Here is a 15987-nt window from a genome sequence, read left to right as displayed (position 1 = left end):
AGGCCTTTCCTAGTCACTTTATATAAAATGTCAACGCACTACCCAATATGTCACGTCCTCTTTCCTGTTGTGTTTACTTGTTTTCCACACTTGTCACTAAATAAAGCACATTCTGGTTTACTTATTGTGGCAGCAGATTCTGAGATGTCCCCCAACCATGCCTGCCTCCTGCATTTACACTTTTGTGTACCCCCCAAGTGTGAGTTAGATGGAGTAACTCTCTTCTAGCCAATAGAGTACAGCAGCAAGGATGGGCTGTCACTTCTCTCTCCCTCTGGCATTGCTCACCATGACATGAGGCAGCCCTGTGGACACGCCCACGCAGCAAAGGACCAAGGCCTGCCAACCACCAGAGAGGGAGCTGGGGACACAGACCCCTTTGCTGAGCCTTCTGATGAGAACACAGCCCCAGCCGGCAGCTTGACTGAAGCCTCGTGAGAGATCTTGTGCCAGGGGGCCCCAAAGCACCTGGGACCAGATTCTGACTCTCAGAAACTGGGAGATAATACATGCTCGTTGTTTTAAGCCACTAAGTTTTGGGGGTAATTTGTTATTTAGCCGTAGGTCACTAACACACTTATTTATCCTGTTTGTTGCCCATTTCCCCCATGAGGTCCACAAGGAGAGGACTGTCTGTCAGTTTATTTGCCGCTGTGTCCTCAGTGCTTAAACATTGCCTGGCACATAGAGATATTCAATAAACACTGTGAATGCATGAACCCCGAGTGGGAGGTGCTGGGGGGTTAAGCAGGGGTGGGGTAGGGAGGGCCACGTGGACATACGTGTGTGGAGCCCACAGTGAGTGCTGGGAGGAAAGAGGCCCGAGGGCTGCAGTTATGGAGGTGAGGGGCCAGGGAGAATAGCTGCTGTGCCCCTCAGGGCAGAGCGGATGCAGGCGGGGCCAGGGCTGAGACCGGAAGTGGAGAGAGGTGGAGAGAGGTGGAGGGGAGGGATCATGATGACCCCTCCTCTTGGGGAGAGGGCAAATGCCCTTCCCCAGGACGACTGGGCTGGGGCAGGGTTGTAGGGGGCCTCTCCTTTGTCACGTGAACTCCAGAATGCAGCTAGATGTCTGATGGAGGTGAGTGAAGGCTGCTGTGAACACCAGACTCTAGTCTGGAGGAAGAGTCAGGCCTGAGATGTTAATGTGGAGTAGCCAGCCTCAAGGACTGTCTTAAACATTAGTCCCTCTAGGCATGTGTTCAGGGCCTAGGAAAATGTTTCTAGGTAGACTGTGGTGGGCTGAACAAGGACCCCTGGGAATATCAGGTCCTAATCCCTGGAACCCGTGGTGGAGACCTTGTATGGAAAAGGGGTTTTTTGCAGAAGCAGATAAATTAAAGATCTTGAGATGGGGAGACATTCCTGGCTTATTGAAATGAGCCCTAAATGCCATCCCAAGTGTCCTTATAAGAGAGAGGCAAAAGAAGATTTCACAAAGAAGAAGAGGAGAATCAGTGTGGCCTTGGGGGCAGAGATGGGAGTGGTGCAGCTACAAGCCAAGGGGTGCTGGCAGCCATCAGAAGCAGGACGAGGGCAAGGACTCTCCCCAGAGCCTTTGGAGGGAACACAGCCCTGTGACACCTTGATTTCAGCCCACTAATAACTGATTCTGGACTCTGGCCTCCAAAACTGTAGGAGAATAAATGGATGTTTTAAGCCACCAAGTTTGTGATAATTTGTTACAGCAGTCACAGGAAACTAATACAAGACCCGAAACAAAGGTTAGTTCCCAAACATGATAAGAAAGCTGGAAAATCTAAATTTAAAGCAATTACACGAATATCTAGAAAATGTAACCCATCAACCAGTCTTCAGCACATCAGCTTTTCCATCGTGAGCAATCTGATTTAATGTGGGATGTGGGTGCATGGTAGGTGGAGGGCAACATCTGGGTACAGGGTAGGTGGGGCCTCAAACACAGAGCGGGGGAGGGTCTAAGAAGGGCTCCGAGCAGCCCGGGCACCGAGTCAGGGTATGAAGGAGAGCAGGGAAGAGAAGGGGCCGACCTCTCATCCCAGGGCATGGAGCAGTGTAGGCTGAGCAGCAGAGAGGAGCACAGAGCACAGAGAAGGAGCAGCTAGAGTGGTCCCAGAGATCTAAGGAAGGACCAAGCAAGTGGCATTTCAGCAAAAGATTTCAGAGGAGCGAGCGAGTGAGCCAAGCAGAGAGCTGGGAGAAGAGCATTCCTGGGGCCGGGGTGTGGGAAGTAGCCTGTGCAAAGGCCCTGTGGCAGGCACTGGGCTGGCATGTTCAAGGGGACATGAAGGGGTTAGCTGGACTGGAGTGAAGGGGGATAGGTGGTGGGGTCAGAGGAAGGCCCATCAAAAGGGCTCTTGTTGGCCACCTAAAGACTTTGGCCTTTACTCTGGGTGGGACGGAACCTCCGTAGGGTGCTTCTGAGCAGAGGAGGGCATGAGCTGAGGGATCTTGAACACATAGCCCCTCGGCTTCTGGTTGGAGAACTGGCTGAGGGCTGCCCCCGTGTGGCCTGAGCAGGGTGGTGCAGCACAAGACAAGCCGCGGGCTGACGGATTGCCGGACTTGAGCTCAGAACGCATCTCAGCAGACACGTCTCTAGGCCGGCAAGCAGCCCCTGGCAGAAGCATCGGGAGAAAAGGTGGGAGGGAGAGCTCCCCGATCACACGTGTGGGAGGGGGCTGGCTCTCTGGGCTCTCCCCAACCCCGCCAGGCCTTCAGTTCCAGACTGGTGTCAGGCTGGGGGCAGGGGGAACACCTGGGCAGGACCCTGCCCTTGTAGTGTCCACAGGTGGGGCAGAGGCCAGCATGCAGGCCGGGGCAGCACAGGTGCTGGCTGGGCGCCCAGGTGTTGGGTGCAAGTGTGGAGGGCTGTCTGGGGCCCCGGGAGAGTGGGGGCTCTTTATCCCTCTGACCTCCCCCGCCGGGGCCTGGATCAAGGAAGTAAGTCTGGCAGGACAGGGCTGGGTTTTTTTTAATGAAAAAATGTCTAACCAAGTGACAAGCAGGAATAATTACCCAGATGGAACAATTATCAACATTTTGACATATTTACATCCGGAATTATTTTTTGCCTGAGCTATTTACACGACAGAAAGCATGCCATTTTACCCTCACATTCTTCAGGACGTGTCTTTAAAGAACAGCGACATTGTCCCGCACAAACACAATGGCAGGCAGAGTTTGCCCCCCCTCCTCCCATTTCTCCTCTCCCCGACTCTGGGCGGGGAGGGCCTGGCTCAGAGTGTGAACCGCCCGCACTTCGCAGCCGGGGGTCGGGGAAAAGTGGGAGATGGAAGGCGCCCCTGGGGAGAGAGCAGCCCAGATACCACCTCCTGGCCGCGGTTTGGGAGGACCCCAAAGGCCGAGCCGGCCAGCTGCGTCCCCAGGAGCCCAGGCGCGCCCTTGGCGTCGGTCCGCGCGGACGGCACTGCGCGCTCTCGGTGCGCGCGCTCTGCGGCTGCGCGCAGGTCTGGGCCGCGGAGCCGAGCCTCAGCCGCTCCCAGGCCAGACGGCTGCCGGGCCGGCAGAGCAGGGCCGCGCCTAGCAAGGGGTACCGTAGAGGAACCGTCCTGCGCGGTCGCAGCCCGAGCTCCGCGCTGTCCCTCTCTGGGCACCCAGGCCTTAGGGGGTGGGGCCGGGCCCTCTCCCAGGACACCTCTACCCCCGCGCCACCCCCCCCATCCCCTATTCTCTCCCCACGAGAAACACACAGGCTTGGCTTTCGGAGACTGTTTATTGTGCTGGGGGCGGGGTGGAGAGAAGCGGGGCACTTGTTGGGGAGGGCTTGGTACGCGGAGCAGCACGCAGCACGGCCGCCCTGCCGGCACTCCTTGATCACTCCCTGCAAACAAGCAGACGGGTGGGGGGTGGGCAGTATCCTCGGCCCTCCCTGGGCCCGGCCTGGGCCCCACTCTGTCCCTCCCCAACACTGCCTGCTGTCCCGTCTTGATCCTGTTGTGCCACCCCACCCCTGCCCCAAGACAAGGACCCCCCACAGTGCAGCCCTCCGGTTGCAGATGAAGGGGGTCCTTCATCTGTCAGCAGGGTGCTGGGCACTGCACAATAGAGGAGGGGTGCCCAGGGCGGCCCCTGCGTACTCACCTAGGAGAAGGCGCCAGCACACTGGTCTGTGGGAGAGAGTGGGGCCTGAGCAACCACCCAGCGCCCCTTCTGCTAGGGCGGAGCCCCCCCCCCCCCCCCCCCCCCCCCCCCCCCCCGTCCTGAGCAGCCAAGCCTCTTGGCCTGCTATCCCTTCCTGAGGGGGCACTGTCCCACCCTCCCCTGCCCAGGTAGGCCAGGGCTGCCCCTGTACTTCTGTCCACGCCTGAGGTCCAAGCAGTGAGCCTCCCGGCCTGCCCCTCCAGGTCGGGGTCTGGGGTATCCTGCAGCCCTGAGCCGGGATGGGGGCAGCACTCACCCGACTTGGGCAGCAGGGCGCCCTGGCTGGGGTTCAGGCCCAGTTGGGGAGCCAGCTGCTGCATCTTCTGGGCACCTTCGGGAAACAGCTCTGGGGCTCGGGCTGAGGGCAGGGAGGGCGGTGAGCAAAGAGGGCAAGGCTGGGAGGAGGGGGGGATGGAGGAGGCAGGGAGAGGCGGGGAGGAGAGGCGGGGAGGAGAGACGGGGAGGGGAGGGGTCCGGACTCCCTCTGCCACACACACAGGGTCCCAAGGAGACCCTGGGAGACAGCGGTCCCACCTGCCCAGGAGGTGGAACTTGCTGGAAAGTGCATAGGGCAACAGTCCAGACCAGAGCTCGGGCAAATGGCCCCTAGGAGGAGAGGCCTGTGGCTGGGGCTGGGGTGGGGGTGTCAGGAGCGCCTCCACCCACCATAGAGCTGCAGCCAGACGTTCCTGACGCCCTCCTTCTGGGTCTCAAGGTACACCACGGCGAAATGCTCGTAGTCGGTGGACACCACCCGGACGTCGGTCTGCGCCATGGCTGCGGGAGCGAGAACCCGCTGAGCCCACGCCCCGCCCAGGATGCCAACTGGCAGCCAGCACGGCCCTACCCCCCCGGCCGCCGCCCGTCTCACCTGCGTTGCTGAACTGCCCGTCCATGGCACCCTTGCTGAGGGTTGCGTCCACCTTCTGGCAGCTGCCGTCGGGCCTGGGGAGGAGGAGCCACAGCACCCTGAGCAGCGGCCCCCGCCCGTGTCCTGAGGATGCTGCCCGCCCACGACACAAACGGCCACCACTTAGGGGCTGCTGACCACCACTCGGGGGGTGGGCCAGTGCCCAGCCTGCCTGGCGTCCACTTGCCCCGCTCAGAGGACACGGGTGCTCACGACTGTCTTACAGGTGAGGAGACAGCTGGGGGGCAGGGAGCAAGGACCTGGTCAGGGGCACACAGCCAGGGGATGTGGGTCTCCCTCCAGACTGGCACACAGACAGGGACTCTGCTCCTCCACGCCCGGGGCCTCAGGCGGAGGCATCCCCCACTGGGTTGGCCCCTCGGGCAGCAGGCCAGCTGCTGCTGCTGTTTGCACGGCCCCTGCAGCCCGGCCTGGGCCTGCCTCCCGGATGTGTCAGGGACACCTCTGTTCCCGCTGGCTCGCGTCTGGCCTCACACTGGCCAGGTCTAAGGCCCAGGCCGAGGTGGAGCTCGTGGGGTCACTTACGTAGAGTACCCGAACTTGAGGGCCAGGTCACCGTTGGCCAAGGAGGTCACCAACACCACGGGCATCTTCATGTTGTCCTTGGAGTCCAGGAAGCCCTGGTCGTCCGACACCACCCCGACCACATACCAGGTGCCCTGAAACTGCAGGGAGGGTGCGGGACAGCTGGGGCAGCCCCTGCGCCCACATCAACGCTGACCCAGGATGGGGGCAGCTGCGGCTCGTCCTGGTGTGAGGTCCTGGGCCCACCCCACCCCCAGTCAGGTGGAGCAGATGGATGGGGGCTCTCTACCCCGGCCCCCAGACTCGAGCTGAGCCTGGATCAGAGAGGGTGTGGGCAGGGCCGGGCTGCCCCTGATCCTCTAGCCTCTCTGGGTATAATGCAGCCAGGCCCCTCAGATCAGTGGGGTCATCCGTGAGGAGGGACGGCTCTGGCCCGGGGACGCCTGGGCGCACCTGGTTGGCATCAAAGTTGGCCTGGATGGGGACCTGGGCCTGGCCTGAGGACGCCCGGAGCAGGGCAACGATGCAGCCGACCAGCAGCACCTGCAGCATCGCGGAAGAGGTTCTCGGTGACGGCATGGGGCTCGGGAGCAGGGCAAGGGAGCTGGGGCAGCCTCTCCTGCTCAGCCTTTATGCCCCCAAGATGCCCTGGGGCGGCTGGTCTGAAGCCTGGGACAGGGCCCACTGAGATAGGTCCTGATCGAGTTGCACCCTGCAGCACCCTGGCCCAGCTGCCTCCATCCGACCCGCCCAACCCCCGAGTTTCCTCCTGGGGAGGGCGCCAGATGCCCCGCAGCAGGGGAGGCGTAGTTCCAGCAGGCCCTCTGGGATGTTGCCCCCAGCCCTCAGCTCAGGCACAGCTCCCAGGTCCCCTCCTCCAGGAAGCCCTGTCAGAAGCTCACAACCCTCGGTACCTCTGCAGGGCCTGGCTGAGGTCTGCCCAGGTGGGGCCCTGGTGGGCAGCTGCAGTGGGTCCTGCACATTGTGAGCCAAGAGGGCCCAGGACAGGGGCCTGAAAATGGCCACCCAGCCAGGAATCTGGGGGATAGTAGGAGGCGAGGGGCAGGGCCGGGCGGGGTCGGCTTTGGTGCCAGGGGCCTGGTGAATGGGCAGTGCTGTGTGCTCTTGAGGTGCAGGGGACTGGGGGCGCTCAGGTAGCCAGAGGAGATGTGAGGGCGGCCTGTCTCCAGCCCATCGGTCAGTCTGTCCCAGTCCAGGGGCCGGGGGGGGCGGGGCACAGATGCTCCAGCCACCTTCCTCTTTGTCTCCCTAAACCCTCATCTCTGCCCAATCCAAGTGTGCTAATTCTGCTTCAAAAACCCACGGATCCAAAGCTCCCTGGGCCTCAGGCCTCTCCTGGCTGGGGGGGGGCAGGCCATGGGCACAGGCCTGGGGATTAGGAGCTGACTGGGCACCAGCCCAGAACCCGCCAGTGAGGTCAGAGCTCCATGTGGGGTGGGTGGGGATGTGAAGGCACTTAGCTGTCCTGACTCTGACCCAGCCAACCTCCCCCACCCCACCAAGAGCAAACAATAGCAGGCCCTAGGCCACCCATCGGATGTCATACAGAGCCAGCCTCTGAGATTTTACAGAGGGAGAGGGGAGACCAAGGCCCAGAGTGAGTGGGGGGGGGGTGGCCAGGTCCCCAGGGAGCCGGCCAGAGCCAGGCCCAGGGCCCTAGCAACTGCAGGACACACAGGCAGGAGCCAGGCTACTGACTTGCTTCCAGAGTTTATTCTCAGAGCGAGACAAAGCCCGAGGGGGCAGAGGCAGGGAAGGGAGGAGCCAGGGCTGGAGTCTCGGGGGTCTTGGAAGAAAGAGCAGAGCAGGGTAGGACAGCCAGGTCCTGAGGGCTGGGGTCACCTGGCCGAGAGAGCAGAACCATCAGGTCGGTGGGGCAGGCAACGCCGCCCCTCCTGGCCCCAGTGTCCCCAGGGGAGTGACACACACCCCCCACCCCGACCTTATCCCCTGACCTCCCCTCCCGCCTCCCTCATCCTGTTCCTGTCCCAGCCTCCAGCTCCTCCTATCCCCAGGAACCTCGCTGAACCTCACTGGAGCCCCATCCCCTCGGACCGGCCCCTGCCTGCCTGGGACCACCCTTGCACTTGCACGGCAAGGTGGCTGTTGGTTGGTATGTGTTGAATGAATGACTGAGTGAATGAGTGGGGACTGCCAGGTGGAGCCGCCCTCTGCCCACTGCACTCACCTAACTGTGCTCCTCCGTGCACTTATCTGCCGAGAAAGAAGCCAGGGCCACAGTCAGCACCCCAGGCTGGGGCTGCCTCCCCACCTGGGCTGCCCCCCAACCCCAGCCGCTGTGCTTGAGCCTCTGTGCAGCTGGTGCCCCATGTTACTGCAGCCTTTGCTCTCCATGGGCACCCCCACCCTGCAGGTTCCATTTCTAGGGCCTGTCCCCCACCAGGCTGGGGATCCCTGTATCCTGGGGGCTGACCCAGGCCGGATACACAGTGGGTGCTGGTGAATCCAAAGATGGGGGCTTCCTGGAGAAGAGCATCTTCCGGTGCCCCTCCCAGGGGCTGCAGCCAAGGTCATGGGGTGAGGACAGACTGCCCCCACGATGGAGGACTGTGCCTGTCAGTGGGCGGTCTGGGCGGATGAACCCCACCCCCCAGCCTCCCCTGAATCAGGAGACTGCTTGTCTGCCTCTAATCTGACCTTAATCCCCCCGTCAGATTAGTGCCCCCCTCACCGGTCTGCGGCAGGAAGACAATGGCGTCCTCTGTGAAGCCCTGGGCCTTGGCGAAGGCGGTGAATTTCTCCTTCACCTCAGCCCTCGGGCTCTGGGCACGACCTGGGGCAGGAAGGAGAAGCCCCTGCCTCAGTGAAGGGAGATCTCTGCTCTGCCCCCACCCCTGAGGCTTGAGGAGCCCCCGTTGGGTCCCTCTGTGGCTGGGCCTCAGGCCAGGCCATGGGGTGGGGCACGTACTGTAGAGAGTGGCCATGCGGAAGTCCTGGCCGCCCAGGCCTTTGGTGCCCTCGGCGTAGGTGTAGAGCAGAGCATACTCCTCGTAGTCTGTCTCCACCACCGACACCTCGTGGACCATGCCCCAGTCTGGGAACCCATGAGATGACCCAGTCAGGGACCCTGCCCCCACACCTCTGCCCAGCTCTGAGGCTGGCTGTGGGAGGGGGCCCGGGATGGTCCCCCTCTGTGTGGCTGACTTCCTGGCCCCCTCCCCTCTTGGGCAGGCAGCCAGCTCCCTGCTTTCTGCCTGTATAGCCCGTGAACGCTACAGGGTCCAGGGTCCCCAAGCCAGAAGTCCTGAGGGGCCAGCAAACACGCAGGCTCAGAAAATCACGGGTTCACGGTGCAGCCACAAACCCTTTAGCCAGAACTGGGAAGAGAAAAGGTTTCCATCCCCAGGGGAGTGAGGAGGCTTGAGTAGTCCCAGGGCCAAGAATTGTGGGGAGGCGTGAGGGGTACTGGGGGGCTGCCTATGTGTGCTCGGCCTGGCCAGCAGAGATCTGGGGAAATTCCATCATGCAGCAGGGAGGGGCCTGGCAGGAGGTGAGCTCCAAAGAGGATCTAGTGCCAAGAGAGAGGGTCCCTGGTTCCCCACACTTGAGCCTGGGGCAGATCCAGGCTGGGCCTTGGACCTGCTGACCCTGGTGGAGCAGCCATCACCCCACCTCGTGTAGTGCTGGGGCAGGAGGTTCCCCCAGAGCAACACCAGCAAGTGTCACCCAGGGCTGGACCCAGGGGTCCCGGGAGGGAGCCCCCACTCACGGGGACTCGTGTAGCTGTAGCAGCCTGGGGGTCCGGCCGGCCGCAGCAGCAGGGTCCGGGTCTCACACTGGTCTTTCCTGTGGGCAGGTCACCCTTGGGGTCAGGGGTCTGGCCCAGGGCGTCCCTAGACCGCGACCACGGGACCGGAAGCTCTCAGCTCCAGCAGCCCGCCCGCCGTCCCACCTGAGGAAGGTAGAGGTGAGGTTGAGGCCGCCGTCCGCGGTCGGGGCCACCACCGACGTGCACACGGACAGCACCTTCTTCTTCTCCCGGAACCAGCTCGAGTTGGAGGCGAGGCCCGAGGTGAACCAGCGCCCCAGGAACTGCGGCGAACGGCCCCCGCCCAGGTCGGCCAGGACCCTCCGGGGCCAACCCGGGTGGGGGCGCCTGCCCCTGCCCCTGCCCCTGCCCCTCCCGCTCACGTCTCCAGCCTGGCCCCTCCCCGTCCCGCCCCTCCGCCATGCCCGGCCCGCCCCCTCCGCCATGCCCGGCCCGGTCCGTCGGTGGAACGGGCGGCAGAGGGCGCCCGGGCCGTTCTTGGCGGGGTCGGGGCGAGCTCGGCTGCGCTCGGTGGGCTGCGGGGCGTCTGCGACGCTCGGGGAGGCGGCGCGGGGCGGCGCGGGCCGAGGCTGGAGACCGGAGATGGCGCGGGGCGGGAGGACCTGCTCCGGCGCGTCCCCTCGCAGCCCCCGAGGGTGTGCGCGCCGCCGGCTGTGTGTGTGTGCGGGGCCAGACCCGCGCGCGCTCGGGTTTCTCTGGCCACCCGGGGGCGCCACCCTCGTGCGCCATCTCCGTCTTCGCACTCGCACACGGAGATGAGTCCTGGGACCCAGGTGTGGAACGTGTGCCTGTTTCCTCTGGGCGTCGTGAGCTCAGAGGGGTGACTGTTTGGATGGCATGGGCACGCAGGTGGCCCGCGTGTCTGCCTGTGCCGTGTGCGCGCTCGCGGACACCGCTGCTTCCCTGCGGGTCGGGGATGCGGGGCTCCGCGCTCTTAATTGGCGAATTGCCGTCGTCCCAGGGGGCTTCCTCCAGCAAGGGCCCAGCCCTCCTTCCACTCAGCTCAGCTCCCCTCTTCCCGGGGAGACAACTTGGCCCCAGGGGGCGCCCCCCTCCCCTGACAGGGTCCTCTCATGCCTTGGGGACCGGGCAGGGGAGCCCCTCACCTTGTCCTGTTGGAAGTTGGGCTGCAGGGAGACCTGGGGCTGAGCCCGAGTCTGCAGGACCCCCAGGTTCCCCAGCAGGACCAGCCCCATCCACAGCGTGTGCAGAGCGGCCATTCTCCGGGAGCTGAGCAGGCGTCAGGAGCCTGGTGCCAGTGGAGAGACCAGAGTGAGGGAGGCAGGCAGGAGGAGCAGAGGCCACTGGGGAGACCCCTATTTATGGGCCTGGCTTGGCCTCCAGCCAGGGCCCAAGGACAGCCCACTGGAGGCTCGTGATGCTGGGGAGAGGACAGGGCAGCCAGCCCAGCTGCAGCCTCGCCCCGCGCAGGGCTGCTTATGTAAGAGGCTCCCGCCAGCACAGGCCTGGGCCCTGACACCCAGGGCTGAGTGAGGCGGGGGTCAGGCAGAGGCTCCTGCATGGTGGGTCTCTTCTCCAGGCCCAGAGACCCGCCCCAGCAGCCCAGATGGGTGCAAGGGGCATGGGCCTTGGTGCTGCCCCGCCTCTGGGGCCTCTGGTCACTTCCCACCTGGGGCTGGGACCCCTGTCTCACAAACCTTGCCATCATTCCCTCTCCAAGCCCCGTGACCCTGGGAGGGATTGCAAGGCCCCGTTTGTATTGTGTGAGTTTGGTCCTGAAGGCCTAGTGCTGACGGGAAACTTGGGCCAAGATAAAGAGACCAAATCTGCCCCCAAAGTGGAGCCCAGGGCCAGGGGTGCTGGTCACGGCTCCCCCACAGCCGGCTGTTGGGGCTCCACTGGTGGCCCCTGGGTGTCCTCCTCAGCCTGGGGCCCCTCTCGCCTTGGGCACAGCCCATCTCTTGCGTGTGGCCCCAGCTGCACAGGTCTTGCCCCTGAGTCTTGCTCAGCAGCAGCCTGTGGGACTCAGGCCTGTCCTGTTACCTGGGGTGCTGAGGCCGTGACTGCTCACAGCCGTGGTGTTTCCTCCAGCAGAGCACATGGGGCTACCTGTCCCCCTTACAGATAAGGCCGCCTCTCTCCAGAGGCTTCCCTGGGTTGATGGGCTGTCTCGGAGGTCCTGGGTCCTGATCAAATCTGGCTAGTGTCATCTATCCCTTTGCTTCTGCCTGAGGCCACCCCAGGCCACCCAGGACCTCACCTGGGCTGAGTGGGGTCAACAGCTCTGACCAGCGGTGAGCAGGGTGGGTGTGACTGTCCATGGCGGGTGGGGAGCCTGGGCTCTGACCCTGGGAGGGGAGAGGAGGCCAGGGAAGGAGTTCCTGTGTGTGGTGCCAGTCGGGGGACAGGGCTGGTCATCCCCAGACACAGGCCCTAGCCATCGGGGGCAAGCTCCTGTCCCAGGGCCTGGCACCTTCTACCCGGAAGCTGGATTCTTGGCAGTCCCGGCCTCTGGCTTTGGCCCCAGAGCTGGTCTGGAAATGTTCATGGGGAAGGCGTGGGCGCAGGTCAGCTCCCTGAATGGGACCAGCATGGGCACTGCCACCCACCCAGTAGGGGCAGGAGGGTGGGCACCAGGCCCACGGGGGTCCTGGCGAGGTCGGGGCGCCTGCACCTCAGCCCCCACCCTGGCCCTGGCTGGGCCCCTGCTGTGGTCCCCAAGAGTGTCCTGGTCCCAGTCCCCTGGGACTGGGAGGGGCGCCCAGTCCCACCAGGACACTCTCAGGGCTGGGAGCTTGGAGGTGCCAGGGGAAGCAGGAGTGAGAGGGTCTTCTGCGGGGAAGGGGGGAGCAGACTGCGGTGAGGGGCTGCTGGCCATGCCGGGTCTGGAGCCTGCCTCTCCTTCCCTTGGCGCCTCACTCTGCAGCCCTGAGATCTGGGTGGTTCTGTGGCCTCCGTGGCTCACTGGGGATGGGAGCCCAGCATATACTGCCCTTGTCCCCCCTCCCTGGTGGCCCGGGGTTGAGGAGCACAACTCAGGTTTATTTGGCAGCCACCACGGAGCTCCATTGGCAGGGCGGCCGGGGGAGCAGTGAGTGGGCAGCTGTGCCAAGGGTCTCCTGCTTTCTCCCTAGTGCCGGGGCTGGCAGGGGGCCATGGGCGTCTCAGGCAGAGGCTGACTTGAGGGGTGGGGTGGAGAGAGAGACAGGAGGCACCTGAGAGGGAGACAGGGGATGAGGAGGGCGGAGGTGCAGAGGAGGGGGCAGAGGCAGGCCTGAGACCCCCACCCCTCCGTCCTGGGCTCCTGTCAGCCCCTGCCCCTCAGGCACCGTCCGTGCACTGGGCTGTGGGGGACAGTTCATCAGAACAGGCGGGAGTTGGGGGGTACTGATCCCCTCAGACCCTGCACTGCCCCTGGGCTGCCCCAGGCCGCTGCCTGGCCCAGGAACAGATCTGGGGGTTCCTTTCGGGATGGGACAAGGGCAGGAAGAGGAATGTGGGAGGAGGGCCCCGGGGGCACTGGCTGCACACCTGTGTGGGCGCCGGGCCTCATGCCTGTTCACTGGCTGAGCCCTGGCAGCCCTTTGGCCTTGGGGAGGCTGGTGGCTCTCTGAGTGGCCAGGCCGGAGGTCCCTGCCAAGGCCAGGCTGCCCCCAGAGAAGGGCACCTCTGTAAGTGGTGAGTACGCCCCAGAGCAAGGCAGGGAGGTGACCCAGGACCGTGGGATGGAGAGTGTGGGGGAGAAGGTGACCCAGGATCGTGGGATGAAGAGCGTGTGGGGGAGGAGGTAGCCCAGGACAGCAGGGTTGGGGGCACCAGCAGGGCCCGGGTCGCTGGGCCTGAACATCTCCCATCTGGACAGGCCAGGCTAACCTACTAGATCCCCAGGGGTCCCACACACCCTGGTTGGACAAGGTCCTCCTGAGGCCAGAGTGGCTCTCGGGGGGCCCTGGGTGTCTGTCCCTCAGACCCAGCCCCGGGGACCGAGTCCCTCCTCCCCTGTTTCCCTGGTGGGCAGCAGAAGGCCAGTAAGTCCCCACGTCCCCTTCTCCTCCCCTGACTGGCCATTACTGGTTGGGGTGGCGAAGGTGACGAGGTGTGAGTGAGGCCCAGGGACCTGGAGAAGCAGGAACTGCTCCTTTGGCTCAGGATCCAGCTCCTTGGTCTCCCTGTGGCCCGGATGGCAGCCGGTGCCCTTCCATAAATGTTGTTGAGTGGGGAGCTTGGCCTCAGACCCCTTCCTCATGGAGGGTCTGTGGGAAGACCCCTGGAGAGGACCCTGGGTCTGGGTGGGGGTGGCTGCTACTCTCACTGGTCCCCGAGGGATGGGGCGAGGACCCCTGAGGACCCTGAGGGGTGGTCTTCCAGTGCTCTGGGGTGTTGGAACTTTCTGGGAGAACATCATGGAGAACCACCTGTCGTGGCCTCTGCGCACATTGCAGACCCCCCCCCCCCAGGGCACCTGCAGGGTGGGCGGCCAGGGCTTGGCCCTGCCTGGGAGGAGGGGGCTCCCCACCCCGCCATCATTAGCTTCTCCCCAAAGAACACCTGTGAACAGGCCAGGGCTGTGTGTGCCCCTTCTGGGAGGACCTCGCTTCCTGCCCTCCGTCCCCCTCCTCGCTCAGCACCCTCCTGCCATGCTGCCCAGGCTGAACTGGCCGGGTGGGAGACTTGAGATGAAAGTTCTCTTCCAGTGGACACAGTGCTTGCCCTGTGGGATGGAGAGGAGGGTGGTGGTGAGAGGGGAGACCACCAGGCTGGATGGGGCCAGGGCTGCAGCTGGAGGGGCCAGGATTCTGACATGCCCGCCCAGCCCAGCCCATGACAGCAGGAGCACCGCACCCCCACCACCCTGGCCTGGTTCAGATGGGCCTGATCTTCCTTCTGTGCCTGGCCCTGGCCGGTCGGCTGCTCTCAGCCACTGGACCAGGCTCAGACCCTCCCTCCTTGGCTACGCCTTCCCACTGTGGCCTTCCCCGCACCCCCAGTGACCTTCCCCACGTGCCCCGTGGCCTTCCTCACATCCCCCTGTGACCTTCCCCACAACCCCTGTGACCTTCCCCGCACCCCCGTGACCTTCCCTGCACCCTCGTGACCTTCCCCGCACCCCCGTGACCTTCCCTGCACCCCCTGTGGCCTTCCCTGCATCCCAGTGGCCTTCCCCCTTCCCCGCACCCCTCCGTGGCCTTCCCCCTTCCCTGCAACCCCGGGCACTGAGACCTCTCCTGTCTCACTGCTTCCCCTTCTCTGCCTCTCCTGGGTGTCTTACCCTGTGAGGTTCCAGTCAGCTCTATGCCAGCAACTGCCCACGTGCTGGGGCCAACCCTAGCCCTCCCCACGCCCCCTCCCCAGTCCCTGGCACCCCAGGCCGGGCTCCTCAAACCTGCCTGCCGTCTTCTGCTCCTTGCTCCCCAGCTGCTGCAGTCACAGTCCACTCAGTGGCCGGAGCCAGAACCCTTGGGCCGGGTTCTCCATAGCCCGCTCTCCGAGCCCTCATCTGCCCACCCAGCACTGCCCCCTGTGTGACGGAGCAGCCCCACGTTCACTGGTCTCCCACGCTGCACCTTGCCACCTCCCCGCTGCAGCCCCCAGGACCCTGCCAGTATGGCTGCTGCCCCCTCCAGACGGCTCAACAGCTCCTGCTGGGCAGCCACGCTGATGGCAGAAGGAGCAGCTCCTCCAGCCCCTGCCGCCAGCACCCCACACCACCCTTTCTGGCCGGGTGGCTCCTCTGAGGCTGAGCCCAGACATCACCTCCAGGAAGTGCTCCACAAAAGCTCAGGTGGGGTTCCAGCCGGATCTGGTGTCCCTCCTGCCACTCCAAGACACCCCTCTCTCTCTGTCTTGTTTTACGAGGACCTGTGTCCATTCCCACATGTGTCCTGTGAATGCAGGCACTGGAGGGTCCCAGACACCTTGGTCGAATGGATGAATGAATGAATGAGTGAATGAACGAATGCACGTACACATGCAGGCACGCACAAATCCAGTCTGGAGCGGTGGGGTGAGCGGAGCAGCCCCCGAGTGCTCCCCAGGAGAGATGCTCCTGCCACTGGCAGGCTGGCCTGCAACTTCGGGGGGCTATGGTCTTTCTTCCTAAATACATTTCACGCCAGGCAGAGGCTGGACCATTCCCCTGGCCCTGCAGGAAGGCTGGGGCTGGGCAGAGCCCGGGGGGGCCCAGGAACCCCCTCCCTGCCCTCCCTGTCCCTGCCGTCACCTCTGGGCAGCCTGGGCCGGGAGCAGGGTCTCTGGGGCTGGGTCTGCACCCATACTGTCGGCGGGAACCAGAGGCCACCAGGCTGAAGCAGGGTGACCCCGGTCTGGCAGGGACAGGGGGATCCTGGCCTGTGGCTGGCCTCTCTGAGCCTCAGTTTCCCCATCTGTGCAGAGGGAGTGAGCATGTTCTCACCTCTCAGAGACTCATGGGAATCAAGTAGAGAAGGGGCCTGGGCAGATCTGCATCTGGGAAGCTCTTTGTGGCAAATGGGGGGCTTCTGTTGGCCTGTGGGCAGGGCTGGGCTGAGGCCAGGTCCCTGGACTCCCCCCTCCCCTCTGGTCCGGCCCCTCCCTCAGCTGCTCCTCGGCCCCTTACCCAGTCCTCCTGGAAGTCTGA

General features: G+C 64.1%; 2 protein-coding genes across 2 annotated transcripts; both read right to left on the bottom strand.

Moving 5' to 3' along the window:
• Positions 1 to 3686: 3686 nt before the first annotated feature.
• On the bottom strand, positions 3687 to 6637 carry LCNL1 (lipocalin like 1). The gene is made up of 8 exons (XM_058524541.1): positions 6514 to 6637; positions 6053 to 6142; positions 5600 to 5739; positions 5015 to 5088; positions 4810 to 4920; positions 4400 to 4501; positions 4084 to 4109; positions 3687 to 3823 (listed from the first exon to the last, which is right to left on the bottom strand). Exons 1-7 carry the CDS (start codon positions 6580 to 6582, stop codon positions 4084 to 4086), a joined length of 612 nt encoding a protein of 203 aa, XP_058380524.1. The 5' UTR covers positions 6583 to 6637; the 3' UTR covers positions 3687 to 3823.
• Positions 6638 to 7311: 674 nt separating this feature from the next.
• Positions 7312 to 10630, bottom strand: PTGDS (prostaglandin D2 synthase). Its single transcript, XM_058524542.1, has 7 exons — positions 10517 to 10630; positions 9534 to 9673; positions 9351 to 9427; positions 8550 to 8675; positions 8313 to 8414; positions 7809 to 7834; positions 7312 to 7462 (listed from the first exon to the last, which is right to left on the bottom strand). The coding sequence occupies exons 1-6, from the start codon at positions 10628 to 10630 to the stop codon at positions 7809 to 7811; spliced, it is 585 nt and encodes a 194-aa protein (XP_058380525.1). The 3' UTR covers positions 7312 to 7462.
• Positions 10631 to 15987: the final 5357 nt, after the last annotated feature.

Source organism: Diceros bicornis, chromosome 28 (genome assembly GCF_020826845.1).
Source record: "Diceros bicornis minor isolate mBicDic1 chromosome 28, mDicBic1.mat.cur, whole genome shotgun sequence".
NCBI lineage: Eukaryota > Metazoa > Chordata > Mammalia > Perissodactyla > Rhinocerotidae > Diceros > Diceros bicornis.
Note: the sequence above shows the minus strand (reverse complement) of the source record. Positions and strands in the feature narration are given on the sequence as shown.

Excerpts from the sequence above, each read along its gene's own strand:
- LCNL1 (XM_058524541.1), bottom strand. The coding sequence starts at position 6,582 with ATGTGCAGGACCCACTGCAGCTGCCCACCAGGGCCCCACCTGGGCAGA. Across the intron at positions 5,089-5,599 it reads CTCAAGTTCGGGTACTCTAC|GCCCGACGGCAGCTGCCAGA; the intron begins GTAAGTGACCCC and ends CCTCCTCCCCAG. Across the intron at positions 4,110-4,399 it reads CGCCCTGCTGCCCAAGTCGG|ACCAGTGTGCTGGCGCCTTC; the intron begins GTGAGTGCTGCC and ends TCTCTCCCACAG.
- PTGDS (XM_058524542.1), bottom strand. The coding sequence starts at position 10,630 with ATGGCCGCTCTGCACACGCTGTGGATGGGGCTGGTCCTGCTGGGGAAC. Across the intron at positions 8,676-9,350 it reads CTACAGCTACACGAGTCCCC|ACTGGGGCATGGTCCACGAG; the intron begins GTGAGTGGGGGC and ends ATGGGTTCCCAG. Across the intron at positions 7,835-8,312 it reads TGTCTTCCTGCCGCAGACCG|ATAAGTGCACGGAGGAGCAC; the intron begins GTGAGGGGGGCA and ends CTTTCTCGGCAG.